The sequence below is a fragment of the Urtica dioica genome, chromosome 5 (assembly GCF_054948205.1).
Source record: "Urtica dioica subsp. dioica isolate 48M chromosome 5, U.dioica_male_clone48M_v1_H2, whole genome shotgun sequence".
Classification (NCBI taxonomy): Eukaryota; Viridiplantae; Streptophyta; class Magnoliopsida; order Rosales; family Urticaceae; genus Urtica; species Urtica dioica.
In genome coordinates, this window is record NC_142760.1 from 2,819,010 (window position 1) to 2,835,694 (window position 16,685).

At 40.0% G+C, this 16,685-nt stretch overlaps 4 protein-coding genes across 4 annotated transcripts; 3 read left to right on the forward strand and 1 right to left on the reverse strand.

Annotated features, from left to right (window-relative positions):
• The first annotated feature begins 320 nt into the window (after window positions 1-320).
• On the forward strand, window positions 321-6,849 carry LOC149394818 (FT-interacting protein 3-like). The gene is made up of 6 exons (XM_089614948.1): window positions 321-669; window positions 1,411-1,563; window positions 2,234-2,662; window positions 3,520-4,221; window positions 4,879-5,432; window positions 6,409-6,849. Exons 1-6 carry the CDS (start codon window positions 487-489, stop codon window positions 6,827-6,829), a joined length of 2,442 nt encoding a protein of 813 aa, XP_089471074.1. The 5' UTR covers window positions 321-486; the 3' UTR covers window positions 6,830-6,849.
• Window positions 6,850-7,140: 291 nt separating this feature from the next.
• Window positions 7,141-11,766, reverse strand: LOC149394819 (dimethylallyl, adenosine tRNA methylthiotransferase). The gene is made up of 9 exons (XM_089614949.1): window positions 11,596-11,766; window positions 11,328-11,474; window positions 11,124-11,221; window positions 10,733-10,805; window positions 10,579-10,639; window positions 10,403-10,488; window positions 10,227-10,316; window positions 7,558-7,627; window positions 7,141-7,433 (listed from the first exon to the last, which is right to left on the reverse strand). The coding sequence occupies exons 1-8, from the start codon at window positions 11,695-11,697 to the stop codon at window positions 7,565-7,567; spliced, it is 720 nt and encodes a 239-aa protein (XP_089471075.1). The 5' UTR covers window positions 11,698-11,766; the 3' UTR covers window positions 7,141-7,433; window positions 7,558-7,564.
• A 1,386-nt stretch (window positions 11,767-13,152) lies between these two features.
• On the forward strand, window positions 13,153-14,543 carry LOC149394820 (uncharacterized). Its single transcript, XM_089615358.1, has one exon. The coding sequence runs from the start codon at window positions 13,442-13,444 to the stop codon at window positions 14,363-14,365; it is 924 nt and encodes a 307-aa protein (XP_089471484.1). The 5' UTR covers window positions 13,153-13,441; the 3' UTR covers window positions 14,366-14,543.
• Window positions 14,544-15,797: 1,254 nt separating this feature from the next.
• LOC149394821 (MADS-box transcription factor 23-like) lies at window positions 15,798-16,285 on the forward strand. Its single transcript, XM_089614131.1, has one exon. The coding sequence runs from the start codon at window positions 15,798-15,800 to the stop codon at window positions 16,236-16,238; it is 441 nt and encodes a 146-aa protein (XP_089470257.1). The 3' UTR covers window positions 16,239-16,285.
• The last annotated feature ends 400 nt before the right edge of the window (window positions 16,286-16,685 follow it).

The window sequence follows — 16,685 nt, forward strand, 5'->3', positions numbered from 1 at the left end:
ATAAAACAATAACAATTTATATGAAATCGTTAGAATCGATCGAAAGAAAAGTATAAAAAGAAAGAAAAAAAAAGTATTAAAACTATTATTATGGATATGTGCTCTACATACATCGTATACAATAACTTGTATACACCGTTTTATCATTTTTCATCACTTATTACTATTACAAGTCATATATATACTTCCATGCTATCAACATAGAGAGCTTGAGAATGAAAGCTTCTTTGCTTTGACACCAAAACAAAAAGAAGATAACAAACAGTACCAAAACCAAGAGCCCTAATAATAGTACATTCGTTCCTTACTTCCATGGCAGGTCTTCCTTTCTTCCCATCATTGCCTTCGAAATTATTCCATGTGTATTATTAATCCCCACTCCCGTTGCTTTTCCCACAAGGCTATATGCTCATTATTTTCCAACAGTAAACAAAACACTAATCAAACCCTAATCCTAACCCTAACCCTAAGGGCAAGATTGACAAAATGCCGATAGAGAGACGGTCGCGGACGGTGATGAACCCTCCGCCGGCATACCACCGCCGGGACGAGGCTGATGAGATGTCCGGCGGCGGCGGAGGAATTAGAGAGTGGACGATGGATGGGTCCGGCGAGGGGTACGGGAACACAACCACCGCGGCGGCGACCACACATGACCTAGTGGAACAGGTGATATAACTAACCCTCGTATATTTATCTAATAGAATTAAGAATATTTGATCCCTCTTTTTTTTAGCATTGCTCGTTTAATAAGCGACACTCAATTCCTTCCCCGCCAAATTAATAAATAGAGCGTCCTTTTTATATAAAAGCAATGCCCCAGTTTTTATAAGTGGTACATTAGCCTTGCTCTTTAATTTAAAGGTGTATTAGAAAAATAGCCAAATTAAACGTTTGACATAATTACTTTCAGACCTAAATCTTACGTAAATAGTCACTTTCATATACCAAATATTGATTATTCATCCAAGATATAGTCTGAAAAGTGACTACTTATTTAAGATTTTCTGCTAATTTAATTATAAGCGTCACTCAATTCCTTCCCCGCCAAATAATAAATAGTGGTTGTTTTTATATAAAGCGCCACCCGATTTTACACTTGGTATATCTTAGATTATGCCATGTCACTCTTCATAGCTAAATTTTTTTTGGGCGTTGTTCGATTTTATATGAGATGTTTTATGGGCGATTTCGAGGGCCTTTTTGTAGTAGTGAGCTTACTAGTAAAGTTTCATATATATATATATATATATATATATATATATATATATATATATATAATTAAGTTTATACTACTGTTTTTTGCTTTTGTTTGTGTCTATAATTCAATAATATCTTTCAAAAAAAAAATTATTTTGTTCACTTGGCACCCTCTAAATTTAATTTCTGGCTCTACGCATGTGCATGCAGATGATGTATCTGTATGTTCGGGTGGTGAGGGCGAGAGATCTCCCGCCGAGTGGGGTCACGGCTGGTTGCGACCCTTACGTGGAGATCAAGCTCGGGAACTACAAGGGTCAGACTAGGCACTTTGAGAGGAAGACCAACCCAGAGTGGAACCAGGTAGGAAGGACCTCCCAAACTTTTTAATTATATTCTTTACATTTTAGTCCTTTATATATAATAAAATACGAAATTGACACTCGTTCGTCGTGGAACGTTGTGTAAAATAAAATTTCGTAGGAAAACTGTTAAAATTTCACACTTCAGTCGTAAACTTTTTTCTTTGAAGCAATTTGATACAACCAATAATGTAAGGATCAAAATTTTCAAAAAAAATAATGTTTTAGAGACCAAAAATATGGTATTGTAAAACTGCAGAAATTATTTGCGCCAAGACTCTTTATTCATAGTTTTTTTTTTTATTCGTGTAATAAAGTTAAACTTTGATCCCTCTTAATTCATAGTTTTTTTTTTAACTCTTCATAGGTTAAATGTTTGGGTATCAGCTAACTAGCCCATCTAAATTAATGGATTTGCAAAAATAGCGAAGATTTATCTAAAATTAGTGAATTAGTCAAAATTCACAAAACAAAATGTACAAGTATCATATTTTGATAAATAAAAAATTATCCACGTGATCAAATTTTTTGAATGTGATTAATTGCTTATAAATATTGTCAAAATTTGTAATTATACTGTCGAATCATTTTACTACTTAACTTTGACTATTTTACTGAAAACTTCACAATTTTGTCTTATGTATTTAATTATTGACATTTTGGCCCCACAGGTGTTTGCGTTCTCGAAGGAGCGAGTCCAATCTTCGGTGCTGGAGGTTTTCGTGAGGGACAAGGACACCCTTGGCCGTGACGACTACCTCGGCCGAGTGGTGTTCGACCTGAATGAGGTGCCGAGCCGGGTCCCGCCGGACAGCCCTTTGGCTCCGCAGTGGTACCGCCTCGAGCACCGCCGCGGGGACGGCGGGAAAGTGAGAGGCGAGATCATGCTCGCCGTCTGGATGGGGACTCAGGCCGACGAGGCCTTCCCGGAGGCCTGGCACGCCGACGCCGCCTCCGTCTCCGGCGAGGGAGTGGTCAACGTCCGGTCAAAGGTCTACGTGTCGCCCAAGCTGTGGTACCTTCGAGTCGGAGTCATCGAGGCCCAGGACGTCGTCCCCAACGACCGGAGTAGGGTTCCCGAGGTTTTTGTTAAGGCTCAGGTATGTATATAAATTAATTAACTAATAAAATAGGGAAATTTTAAGTTTTTAAGCATAATGGTCAAAGTGATCCTATATAAATAATTTCAAACAAATTTAATGACGCCGTCAAAACAATTATTAACAACTTGTGTAAATTCTTGGTTAATCCACTATTTTTTAACGAGGGTCAATTAGGTAAATAGGCACATTTGCAGTTTGACATTGCTAATTAGTCAACGTTTTGTAAATCTTAGATAAATAGTCCATTTTATATATTTACATACGTAAATCTTAGATAAATAGTAACTTTCATTTATTAGACCACTTCATATTTATGGTTATTTACCTAAGATTTACGAAATGTTGACTATATAGCAAATCCACACGTTTTAATTGGCTATTTTACTAATTTGTTTATTTTAACAAACTGTTTAACAAATTTATTAATTTCAATTGGCTATTCAACTAAAACAGCCCAAAATCTGTATAATATAATTTTAAAATATAATCAAATGGCATTTCCTTTTTAAACTTTTTTTCAAGTTAATCCCCTTATTGAAAATGAATAATTCCAAAACTATGACCATATTTAAAACTTTGTTGACCAAAATTCATAAATTGTTTCAAATTCCAAAACTATACCAAGTTTGTCAACAAACACTGGTTTTTTAACATATATATCAATAAGCACTGTTATTTATTAACAAGTTTGTTAATAAATAGTCATAACTCGAGAATTATTAGGAATTAATAGATTTTGGTGAAAAAGAGTTTCAAATTATCACAATTTTGGAATTATCCCTAATTTGAATTAACTTGAAAATCAATTTTTTTTTTTTTTAATTTTAAGAATTTTTCAAACTCCGTGGTTGCAGGTGGGTAGCCAGGTGCTGAGGACAAACGTGTGCCCGAGCCCGAGCGCGAACCCGCGGTGGAGCGAGGACGACCTCGTCTTCGTGGCGGCCGAGCCCTTCGAGGAGGAGCTCGTCGTGACCGTGGAGGACCGCGTCCACGCGTCGAAAGACGAGCTCCTCGGCAAAGTGAGCCTCCCTCTCGAGGCCTTCGAGCGGCGGCTCGACCACCGCCGCCCGGTCCACTCGCGGTGGTTCGACCTCGAGCGCTACGGGTTCGGCGTCCTCGAGCCCGACCGCGGAAGGAAAGACTTGAAATTCTCGAGCCGGGTCCACTTGAGGGTGTGCCTCGAGGGCGGGTACCACGTTTTGGACGAGCCCACCGCGCACCTCAGCGACACCCGTCCCACCGCCCGCCAGCTGTGGAAGCCCTCCGTCGGGGTCCTCGAGATCGGGATCCTCGGGGCGCGCGAGCTCCTACCGATGAAGGCCAAGGACGGCGGCGGCGGTGGGGCCCGGGGGTGCACGGACGCTTATGTTGTGGTGAAGTACGGGCAGAAGTGGGTCCGCACGAGGACGGTGCTCGACTCGTCCGAGCCGCGGTGGAACGAGCAGTACACGTGGGAAGTGAACGACCCTTGCACCGTCGCCACCCTTGGGGTCTTCGACAACTGCCATATCTCCGGTGGTGCTCCGGCCGCCGGAAGGGACTCCCGGATCGGGAAGGTACGGATGACTTATAACCCTCCCCCCTCAAATCTTATTTCTTAATTTTTATTTCCTATTATTATATTTAACTTTTTTTTAGTCTATATTCGGAATTGAGAACTAACAAGAGTTTATAAAGGTCACGAGTTGATTTGTAGATTATACATTCACACATACTTTTATGAAGAAACCATTTGAAATAGCTTAATAACTAACCTCAATCAAAATTATATAAATAGGTCTTGTTTTAGTTTGTTTTAGTTTGTTGATTAAATGCTTAAACCATTTGAAATCAAATTTGCGTCTTGTTTTAGTTTGAACGAATTTCTTTTTAATTATAAGACTCGAAATAGGTCATATGTCCGATTCTGTCCCTAGGGCCTTGCAAACACACCCCTCACTCATTTTATTTATTTGTTTGAGTAGTCTTTCTTACCTAATAAAATTAGAAATTGATACATTTAAATACCTTTATCATTACGTATCATACAAGAAAAACGTCCCACTTAAATTTTCTTTTATGCCACCACCAAGAATATAACTTGGTTGACATCACCTCCTATTACCCGAGATTTTCGAGGGCACGGGTCAAAATCTCGTAAACATAATTTATGTTTTTTTTTTACGGTGAGATCATCAATAACATATTTTTATTGTTGATGATCGTCCACGAAGGTACGAATCCGGGTTTCGACCCTAGAGGCGCACCGGACGTACACGAGCTGGCACACATTGCTGGCGCTCCACCCGACGGGGGTGAAAAAAATGGGAGAGCTTCGTCTGGCGGTGCGGTACACCTCGACGGGTTCTTCTCCGGCGGTGGCGGGGACGGCGTACCTCTATTGCCGCCCGCTTCTCCCGAAGATGCATTACTTGGTCCCGATGTCGGTGAAGCAAGTGGAGAGCCTGCGGCACAAGGCCATGGCCACGGTGGCGGCCAGGCTGGCGAGGGCGGAGCCGCCGCTGAGGAGGGAGGTGGTGGAGTACATGCTGGACGCCGACTCGGCGGGGTGGAGCATGCGGAGGAGCAAGGCCAACTTTTTTCGGGTCATGGCTCTCGTCTCGGGACTCGTGTCGGTGGGACGGTGGCTCGGGGACGTGTGTCGCTGGAGGAACCCCGTCACCACCGTGCTCGTGCACGTCCTGTTTCTCATCCTCGTTTGCTATCCCGAGCTTATACTTCCCACTGTGTTTCTCTACATGTTCCTCATTGGCTTGTGGAATTACAGGTAATTATCATCATATTATGTGTGAGAATTACTAGTTTTTTTTTAGTCCATTAGGTAAATAGTCACATTTACAGTTTGACATTGTTAAATGGTCAACGTTTCGTAAATCTTAGGTAAATAGTTACTTTCATATATTTACAAATGTAAATTTTAGGGGAATAACCACTTCCATTTATTAGGCCACGTCATCTTTATGGCTATTTACCTAAAATTTACGAAACGTTGGTTATATAAGAATTCCAAACGTTTTAGTTGGCTATTTACCTAATTTTTTTGTTTTTTTTTTTAAATCTAATTTGGCAATTTTAGTTTACAAACTTTACTTGTTTGTGGTGTTCTTAAAACAACAACAACAGATACATTCCACAAATATGAAGGTATTCGTGGATGTAGCGGTAAAAGCTAGAAAACTGTAAATCAGACTCGATCATTGGTTTTTCAAATCGTCGGTCTGGTTTAAAAGGTTTTTAATTTAATCTAATCTGGTTCGATTATATATAACGATCTGGTTTGAATAAAATAACTGAGACTGCGATTTTAATAATCCTAAAACATTTACTGATTTGGATTGGACATTTTAATTAATCGATGTTTATGTTTGATATTTTATTTTTCTTTGCTCTCTCTTATTAAATGTGTTAAAAAATAAAATAAAATAAAATTAAAAAAAAAACGTTTTGTTACAATTTGATTTATTTTCTTAAATTATACGGTCCGCTCTAAAATAATTTCAAACCATTTAAAACGGTTTGGTCTATGACCGGTCTCCAAACTAGATTACTTTCAGACCAGACCGGATTGTGCACATCCCCTAATAAATGGAGACTATCCATGTATTTTTTTTTTCTTTTCCGTGTTTTCTTTAGTTAGTAAATAGGCACTCACGCCCCTCAAACGAGTAAACGGGTTAAAGTCACCACAAAGGTTAAAAAAAAAAAAACGGTTATTTCAAAGCGGTGGGTTAATGATGGTACAGGTTGCGGCCACGGGAGGCTCCGCAGATGGACACGAAGCTGTCGTGGGCGGAGGCGGCCCAGCCGGACGAGTTGGACGAGGAGTTCGACACGTTCCCGACGTCGAGGCCCAATGACATCGTGCGAATGAGGTACGACCGCCTCCGCAGCGTGGCCGGAAGGATCCAAACCGTCGTCGGAGACATAGCCACTCAGGGCGAGAGAGTCCAGTCCGTGCTGAGCTGGCGCGACCCGAGAGCCACGGCCCTTTTCGTCCTCTTCTGCCTCTGCGCCGCCGTCGTGCTCTACGCCACGCCCTTCAGGCTCGTCGCCTTTGCCGCGGGGCTCTATTACCTGAGGCACCCAAGGTTTCGGAGCAAATTACCTTCTCTGCCCCTCAACTTCTTCAGGAGATTGCCCGCTCGTACGGACTGCTTGTTGTGATCTTGTTTGTTCATTTGTTAATACCCAAAAAAAAAAAAAAAAAAACTCTGTTTTGAAATTTTTTCGGTTTTCGATTTGTCTTTTTGCAATCTTTGTGCCAATAATATTACAAGAAAAATAGCTAGATGAGTGTAAACTGACATGTCTAGAAATTTTTTTTTTTTTTTTCTCTCTCAGAAAAATTCTTATTTGGTAATAGTTGAATAACAATTAAGCAAGTCTATATTGAATTTGAGCATTTTAATTATATGTGAAAAATTAGCTACAAATCTCAAAGGAGACAAACGACAATCTTTGGGGAAACTGGCCTATGAGCATAAACAAAACAATGAACTTCCTTTTTTTTTTTCTATGTTTGCCAGGGTAAAAGAGTATGTTATATACAATAAAACATGAACACAATTATCTCTCAACTTAACCCTATAATTTTTCTATCTCATCGCTCACCATACTCGCTATAATTAGTTACAGTCACGTTGGTTCCGAACTAAACAACAGTCTTCATTCGCAACCTTACACCAAAAGGAGGGAAAAAATTTAACACATAAAAAACAAAAATTACCATGGGCTTGCAATAGCGCTTCTTCATTATGGACTAGTCAGCCTACAATGCATCAAGCAAAAGATTAATTAGTGCGCTGAGTTGTAAATGACTCCGTGATTTGTGAATGTAATAAACTACTACTATATGAGATAAAAAGAATAATCACTTATATTATGTTAATCACCTGATAACTAAACTGTCATATACTTGAGCATGGCTCCACGGAGTTTTTCCATGAATTCAGCTGCTTCTTTCTGCAAGTTGGATATATGCAAGTAATCTTGGATTATTATGCGTGACATATTGGTCCCAAAACTATTTTTTTTTTTAATAAAATATATTCACTTATTTATGATGAAAACTATCACCTAAAAAGCTTATAGATTCGTCAACTTAAAATTAAATAACTTGTTAGTTTTATAATATATACATATATATAAATATTTAAAAAAAAAAAAACTACTAATTAAAGTACAGATCAATATTAGATATCAAATATTTTTCATACGTGTCGTTTATGTCTATTAAACGATAAGTACGACATGTTGTTTTTCCTTTATTTCTTTCATTGTATTTTCTTTTATTTCCTTAATGTCTCATGGCTATATAAAACCTTACACTTGTACATTTGTCATCAAGATTGGAATAAACATTTTCACTCTCAATCATTCAAGATGAGAGTTAGTTTTTCCCCAATTCTCAAATCCAATTTCTATCCATCCTAACCTAAAAATGTAATATGGTATCAGAGCGAAATTCCGCATTCGATTTTCTAGGTTAGAGAAATCCTCTTCGTCATCCCCGATTCCTCGATGATCGGAATAGATCTCCGATGACAAGCTCGGTGGAATTTCACGAAGGTCAATTTCCTTTTACCTCCGAATATTCCGAATATTGAGCGCCTCTTCTTCTCGATTTCAAGTTCTTCTCGATTTCAAGTTCTTCTCTTCATCGCTTCATCGACGAAAAAGCTTCATCGACAGAGACGCATCGGACATTCGGAGCATTTTTTTATCAAGATTCATTCACCGGTGATTTCAAGCCGTGTCATTCATCAAGAATCTCCTTCCGGCGAGTCCTGCCATTTCAACATTCAAGAGGCTTCTCCGGCGAGCCCCGCCGTGTCAAAGCTTCAAGATCTATTTCCGGCGAGTCTCGCCGTGCCATGGCCATCAAGGTTCTCTTCCGGCGAATCCAGTCGTATCGAGCCCTTAAGAATCTTTCTCCGGCGAGTCCCACCGTGCCAATATGATCAAGATTTTACTCCGGCAAATTTTGTCGAGTCAAGACGCTTCTCCGGAGAGTCACTGCCGTGTCAGAGTCGTCAACAGCTCATCCGACCTCTCCAGTGAAGCCACGACAATCCCTTGCCAATATCAAGATGAGAGCTGCAACAAAGATTGGATCTTCGAAAGCGCGGTTACTGTTTTGACGCGCGTTATAGCCACTCGCGCATGTCAGATTCCCTTCCTGATTCAAACGAAGCAAAATCAAACCTCGACTTCCTCTTCCTAGACTTCAACTTCAATTCAGCTCTCTCTCTCTCTCTCTCTCTCTCTCTCTCTCTCTCTCTCTCTCTCTCTCTCTCGGTTGCCATGGGAAACACATCTTCAATGCTCACTCAGTACGACATCGAGGAGGTCCAAGAGCACTGCAATGGTTTTTTTTTTCGCAGCAAGAGATAGCTTCGCTGTACACGATCTTCGCTTGCGTCGTCACCAATGGCGGCGCCGGAAAGGCTCTCTGATAAGGGATACGAGGAGTACAGGCTTGGCCATTACTCGAACTGGCTTCAGAAGCGGGTTCACAACACCAAGAACTGGAACAAGATCAAGAGTTTGGAACGCAAGTATTATTTTCTTTGCGACACTGAATTCCTCGTATTCATTCCGCTGAGCTCCGGGGACATCCAGGGCTTCGACGTCGAAGGATTCGACTCTCGGACTGGTCCGAATCAGCCTCTGCTCGGCATTATCGTCTTCTTCCTCTTCCTTGGAATCCACGGTGACTCTGAGCTGATCTCTGTGCGTCCTCGTCCTGGAAGACCCAACGCGACTCGATCGAGCCCATGGAAGTCAATCCGCCGTTTATCTCGCTACTCTCTCGCATCCTCCGCCATGGCTCTCGGCGGATTTAGGTTTGGTTGCGGGGTGATTGGATGCCAAGAAAGCTATGTTCTGCAATTCTGTCTAAAATATGTACTCAAGGTGTTTGACAAAATGCCTCTCAGAAATTATTTCTTCACAAAACGAGTTAGGTCTTCACCGAGTTGTCTTCTCCGATATCCAAGTTCAATCCAAGATGAACTTTCGGGAAAGTTCATCTTGCACGGGTGTATTAGAGATCAAATATTTTTCATGCGTATCGTTTATGTCTATTAAACGATAAGTACGACATGTTGTTTTTCCTTTATTTCTTTCATTGTATTTTCATTTATTTCCTTAATGTCTCATGGCTATATAAAGCCTTATACTTGTACATTTCTCATCAAGATTGGAATAAACATTTTCACTCTCAATCATTCAAGATGAGAGTTAGTTTTTCCCCAATTCTCAAATTCAATTTCTATCTATCCTAACCTAGAAATGTAATAATCAACCATAAAAACACCAATTAATTTTTTAATGTTATAGAGAGATTGTGTTTTAACGAAAACTTGTTGAAATCATAAGCAATTTATTTAAGTTTGCAAATATGTATGGTTTAGGTGTTGAATTTTATACGTTAATAAAAATATTACTATTTATATGAAATGATTTAAATACTACAAAATCAATAGTTTGAGATTAAACATCATTTCGTACTAAGCTCACGGACCAATATGCCACATGGTCGAAGAAATGGCTAACTCACCTGATTGCTTCTGTTTGCGCTTGCTATGTTTTCGTCGAGCAAGGCCAACAAAGGTCGATTGAGTTCATTTAGCTCTACCATCTCCAATAACTGAACACAGGAAACAGAAAAATCATCTCAGATACGTAAAAATTCAAGACATTTTATTACATGTTGAACCATAACGATTCTCGTACAGTTGCTTTGACATCCTTTGACGACAAGATTTTTTTCAGACTCCCGTTTGCCTTCAGAAGCTCAATTTGCATCTTGTCATATGCTTCTGAAAAAAAAAAAAGAGAGAGCACAAGAATGGTTTTGAGTTTCACTAAATGCTGAAAAAACGGTCACGGGTTTCGGAATCTTTACAGACCTATCCCTTCTTTGAGTGCTTTCTGTAAGGCTTCGAGTTCGACCAGCCTATCTTCCATATCCTGGTTTAATTAATTGGCAAATGTCATTAATTTCCACAAATGAAAAACCCGTGACCGTGAATTAAGGTGTATACGTATTCTTTAACAACGAACCTCAGTTTTAGCAACTGCGAAACGGATCTGGCCAATCTCAAGTTTTAGGTGCGAAAAGAACTCTTCATTCAATCTACAATAATCGATTTTCAGTTCCGCATTATTTACTACAGTATAACAATAAGAATAATCGGAAACCACGTCGAAACCCTTAAGAAATTAGTCCTCGATAAAGCCATGACCAAAGACACAAACTTTAATCAAAATTTCAAGTATAGAAACCGCAAAGAAATGACCGGAAATACAAAGTTACCCAAACAAACTCACAACATCAAAGAAACCAGCTAAAATGAGTACTGTTATCCTAATATGAGTGAGTACTAAAATGCCATTAATTAGCTTCTTCAAGCTCTTGTCACATAATCACATAATTCGACGTGAAAGCTCGTACCTCGTTCTCAATCTTCCGATCTCGAACTCGATCTCTTGAGCTTCTGTATCAAGAAAGTACTCCACGAGCCCCGTTAGAGACACAGGAGCGACTCGAGACTGAAGCCAAAAACACACACACACACCGTTTAATCAAATCAAGCAATTCACAACAAACAAAACTCCAATTAAAACATAAAATTCGAAATTCAAATAAAATCCTAACCTCTCTGAGAGATTGACGACGAGCTTTCTCTTGGATCATATGGTTCTCGAACTCTTCCCTCGCATCGGCGTCCCTCTCCATCCGCCGCTTGAATTCCTGACGCGCGATTAGGCCCGTCTTCCGTGGACCTAGAATTCCTTCTGGATCCTTCCTTTCGATCAAAACACAACACAGATAAAAAAAAAATTAAAAATCAGATGAAACGGTAATTGATTCGGAAGTGATGTGAAGCGAAACGAAAGAGAGAAACGTGATTTTTTTTCTTTACCCAGTTGACGCAGGAGATCTTGTTCGTCCTGTGTTTGGGAAGCTTGGGACTCGTACGGACGGAGGTGATTCCGGTGGAGAAGCGGAAAGTGAGAGACGCCATGGAATAATGAATGAATGAATGAATGAATTGAGTGTTCTCTCAAGCTCTCTCAGGTTCTGTTTTGTTATCCATTTGCATGGCAGGGAATGTAAATAAGATGTGATCTTATGGCGGGAATGGCGTTATCTATTGGGATTGGACAAGTGCGCGGTTACACGCTGTCTAGTCTTATTGGGCCCACAATTTCTTGGGCTTTGGGTGGGGCTCCTTTTGCGTTTTGAGCCCATATTCAAAGCTTATGTTCTACATTTACTGACTTTTCAATTTCAATATCAGAAATGTCACTATAATCATTCTAGATTTCTCTCAAACTCTAGTCGTTTCATTTCAATTATGGGTTTATTCTCTCAAACTCTCTATCCGTATTCCTTGCACGGCTTTTAGACTTGTCTTATAGTCATGGTTTTATTTTGTCAGTGCTATAGGTTGTGTTTGGTAGTTAACTCAAACTGTTTTTTGTTTTTTGTTTTCTAATTTTTGTAGTTGTACTGAAAAACTGTTTTGTAGTTGTTTTCAAAAAGTTGTGGTACAGTTTTCATCTTTGTTTTTGAGAAATTGAAAAAACTGGAAAAACTGTTTGGTACACTTTTCACTTTTTTTTTTGAAAAAATGAAAAGTGAAAACTGTTTGGTACATGGAAACAATTTCTTAACTCAAAAAAAAATTTTAAACATAAATTTAACTACACAAAATATAAATATGACATTATTGTTTAGATTGAATACAAAATTTTTTTTGTCATCATAAATATGAAATCATTCTGCATAATCATCCCACATATCTTGATTCCATGCTTATGAGTTTTAAATAAATTGATCCGAATAAAAAGTAACCGAGAATTCCAAAGCGAATCAAATCAAATTCTTAAACGTTGTTAAATAAATAATCATAAATTATTTATTTAAATACAGGAAATAAATCACATAATCAAATCCAAGAGCATTTAAACGCACTAAGCGATTTAAAAAACTCACGAGTTTATCGAGCTTTAACTACGATAACTCTTTTCTTGAAAATTTCAAACTCCGGCTTCGTTGCCTTCGACTCTGCCGGTTCGACTCTGCCGGTTGAAAGTTGATTACAAAAAGTATTAAATTTGCTAATATATCTTTTAATAAAAAAAAAAAATACATGTTAAGATTTTAAAAAAATAATATGATTTAGTTTTTGACGGGTTGTCTCTTCATTATTATTAATAAAATGCTAGGGACAGAATGAGGCAAAGTCTATAAGAGCAACTTCAATATATAAATTGCCAAATTTTTACATAACATCAAAAAAAAATTATTTTTTATTCATATGCATCATCAATTGTAATATTTTACATAAAAATCACTTCAATAGTAGTAACATCAAAAGATAAGTAGTAGTGTATTTTATTAATTTTTTTATTTAAAAAAAAAAAGAAGTAAATATGAGCTTCGAAGCTAAAAAGTGGTGTATTTACTATTTTATTAATTATCTGTCGGAATAAGAATGAGACGAAGAAACTTGAGTAAATAAATAGTTGGAAATGCAAGAAGAACGCTCGGAATAAGAGTGAAAAATAAGATATTATTAGAAAAAGGTTTGCAAATAAGCTAGGCTAGGTAATTTCCACGTCTCCTCCTTTTTCCGGAGCGGAATGTCCTAACCTTAGCCCAAATCTCTTCATTCCCACCTCTCCTAAGTGGATTCACTTCCGGGATTAGGGCTTTCATCGGAGCTCTCTCAACGTTCTCATTTCTCAGTTCACAAAACTCCGATGAACGCTGGTTCGAAATCTCGAGCGACGGTGAGCGCGGCGTTCTCTCACTGCGTGAACCAGGTCCGGAGCTACGACTACCACCACTACCTCTGCCTCCTCGAGCTTCCATCTCCGGCGACGAGAAGAGCCGCTTTCGCGATCCGCGCCTTCAACGTCGAGGTCGCCAAAGCCATGGACGTCGCTTCCGATCCCCAAATCGGCCTCATGCGACTCCTCTGGTGGCGCGACGCGCTCGACAAGATCTTCTCCTCCTCCAAGCCGATCGACCACCCCGCCGCGATCGCTCTCTCCGCCTCCGTGGCCTCCGGCCACCTCAAGACCACCACCGCCAAGGCCTGGCTCAGACGCTCCGTCGAGGCTCGGATCGGAGACGCGAACAGAGGACCGGACGAGGTTCCCCGGCGAATCGACGATCTTGAGAAGTACGGCGAGCAAACCGCCTCCAGTCTCCTCTACGCCACTCTCCAGGCCGCCGGAATCGCCTCTGCCCCCGCGGACCACGCCGCGTCGCACATCGGAAAAGCGAGCTCGCTCCTCCTTCTCCTCCGATCTATTCCTTACCACGCGAGCCGAGGCCGAGAGCGATTCTATCTCCCTCTCGAGGTCGCCGAGAAGCACGGCCTAGGGTTAGGGTTAGGTCCGAGTCTGAACGATCGTCGGGAAAGTCTCTCCGACGCGGTGTTCGAGATGGCCTCGGTGGCCGGAGATCACCTGAGGAGGGCGAGAGATTTGGCTCCGACGGTTCCGGCAGAGGCTCGGCCGGTTTTGTTGCCGGCGGTGGCGGCGCAGGTGGCGCTGGACGGGCTGAGGAAAGCAAACTTCGATGTTTTCGATCCGAGGCTGAACAGAGGCGTCCTCGGATCGCCTCCCTTGTGGTTTCACCTGAAATTGAAGTGGCATTCTTTGAGAGGGAAATACTGATTGCAGTTTCTTAAACTTTTTTCTTTTTGTTTAGGGAAATTTAGTTTCTGAATTACAGAGTTTGTCATTGAATTGGAGATCATATACAATTGGACTATACATGATATGAGTTTGATTTTAAGCTTGAGGATATTTTTATTCTTGTTTGAGATATATAATTCCAGGTAGTTCTGAGTTTTGATTTCGAATATGGTCTCATTGTTTAGACTTTAGATCTCAATGAATATGACACACTATGTCTGGTTCAACTCAATCAAACACGTTATTGACTAAACCAAACAATTAGAAAGATCTTACAAGATTTTGGCTCGTAGTTAAGAACCGGAGATAAAAAAAAATGTGATTTTTTTTAAGGCTGCAAATTAGACGATACCTTGACCGTATCGGAAAAACCAAGTATGTGATGGCGTTGAAGAATCTATGCGATGCTGGGATAGTCCAGATACTTATATCTATCTTACTTACTCGGTAAGTTTTTTTTTTTTTTTTTTTTAAAAACGGGCCTTGAAATTTTACTTGTTTGGCGGCCTTATACTCCGCTGTGTGACTATCCCAGTTGTGTTTATCTCATGAAACACAAATCCGAGACTGCCGAACTCATCAAGAAATTCTACAACATGATCAAAAAACCCAATTCAACACTTCAATCCAAATCTTTCACTCCGATAATATCCGAGATTATTTCAACTCGGAGCTCGGATTTCACTTCGCCTCCCATGTGTAAACACACCTCAATAGAATGGAATAGGTTAAAGAAAGAGCCGTCATCTTCTTGAGATAGCCCGAGCTCTTTAAATTGGCTATTTTACTACTAAATACTTGGTTTGAATCGGCTATTTTGTAAAAAAAAATCTTTAAAAAAATAACAATAAAACCAACAAACCGAATCAAAGAAAATGTCACTGAAAACAAATCCACTGATTCCAACAACAAATGTTTTCTATCTCTTGTAGCTCTCAAGAGCCATAAACAAACACCTCCCAAGAAAAGAAAGAAAAAAAAAATCAGCCGAAACATTTTCCTTCTGATATATAGACACCAACGGTATATTTTTCCCTCCCATTTCTGATATAGAAAAATAGACACCAACGGTATATTTTTCCCTCTCATTTCTGATATAGAAAAATAGACACCGACGATAATATCTTCCTTAGACACCAACGGTACATTTTTCCCCCTCATTTAAGGCGCGAAACACACCCCTTAGCGCGGCCAAAAAAAAAAAAAAACAAAAGAGGAAAACATTCAGCGACACAGGCAATTTCTCTCTCTCTTTCCTCATTAATGCTTTCTTGATCACGAAACCTGACAACTCCAACGGTAACATTTCCTATTTCCTATTTAAAAGAAGCCAAACACCGATCGAGGGAAAAAAATTGAGCGAACAAGCAATTTCTCTCTCTCTTATCAGTAGTTCGTTGATTCGTTGGCGATGGGGAAAAGAAAGCTCACTCTGGAGAGGATCGAGAACGACCAGTACAGAATCGTGAGCTTTTCGAAGCGTCGAAAGGGACTCTTCAAGAAGGCTACGGAGCTCTCGGCCCTCACCGGAGCTCAGACCGTCGCGCTCGTCGTCTCCGAGGCCGGCATTCCCTACGCCGCCGGCGATCTCTCCGTCGTCGATCGCTTTTTCGGAATCTCCTCCGGCGAGACCCAACAGGACGACGGAGAAGCGTTTGCCGTTTCTTCTTCGGACGACAGTAAAAACTCCGACGGATCTTCGTCGTCGTCGTTCAGTGAGCTTCTGAACGCGGAGGTTGACGAGTGCGATCGGATCGACGAGCTTTTGTGTTTGAGGGAGAAACTTGAAGAGATGAGAAAGAACGTTTCTTTGGCGATGGATTTGCGTTTCGCGGATTCTCTGATTGCCTGATTTTCTTGATTTTAGGGTTTTGTAGAGATTGATTTAATGGGTTTTTTTGGCCCGTATTTGTAATTAAATACTTTTTAATTATGAATATATTCTTTCCAATTATACTAGGACACGGCGGTCAGTGGATTTCTCCGGCGAGAAAGAGTAGCCGAGAAATGGGAGAAGTAGGGTTCGCGGAACTTCGCGCTAGGTTTTTTTTTTTTTTTTTTTTGTGTGTGTGTGTGTGTGTTTGTGTGCAAATAGTCGCTGAATTGTTTATGAATAAATATGGTGTTTGGTCCCTAGACTATTTTTCATTTTTTAGCATTTTAGTCAACAATTTAATCATTCTGTAGCATTTTGATCATTTTTAGTAAAAATTAATTTGATTTTATGAAATACCACCCCTTCTCAACAATTAAAACATAAACAAATATCTAGTCAATCTTAAAAAAATAAACTTATTAG

Coding starts and splice junctions, on each gene's coding strand:
- LOC149394821 (XM_089614131.1), top strand. CDS start 15,798: ATGGGGAAAAGAAAGCTCACTCTGGAGAGGATCGAGAACGACCAGTAC.
- LOC149394818 (XM_089614948.1), top strand. CDS start 487: ATGCCGATAGAGAGACGGTCGCGGACGGTGATGAACCCTCCGCCGGCA. Junction 670..1,410: donor CACATGACCTAGTGGAACAG/GTGATATAACTA, acceptor ATGTGCATGCAG/ATGATGTATCTGTATGTTCG. Junction 2,663..3,519: donor AGGTTTTTGTTAAGGCTCAG/GTATGTATATAA, acceptor CCGTGGTTGCAG/GTGGGTAGCCAGGTGCTGAG.
- LOC149394819 (XM_089614949.1), bottom strand. CDS start 11,697: ATGGCGTCTCTCACTTTCCGCTTCTCCACCGGAATCACCTCCGTCCGT. Junction 10,806..11,123: donor ATCGGAAGATTGAGAACGAG/GTACGAGCTTTC, acceptor CGATTATTGTAG/ATTGAATGAAGAGTTCTTTT. Junction 10,489..10,578: donor AGCACTCAAAGAAGGGATAG/GTCTGTAAAGAT, acceptor TTTTTTTTTCAG/AAGCATATGACAAGATGCAA.
- LOC149394820 (XM_089615358.1), top strand. CDS start 13,442: ATGAACGCTGGTTCGAAATCTCGAGCGACGGTGAGCGCGGCGTTCTCT.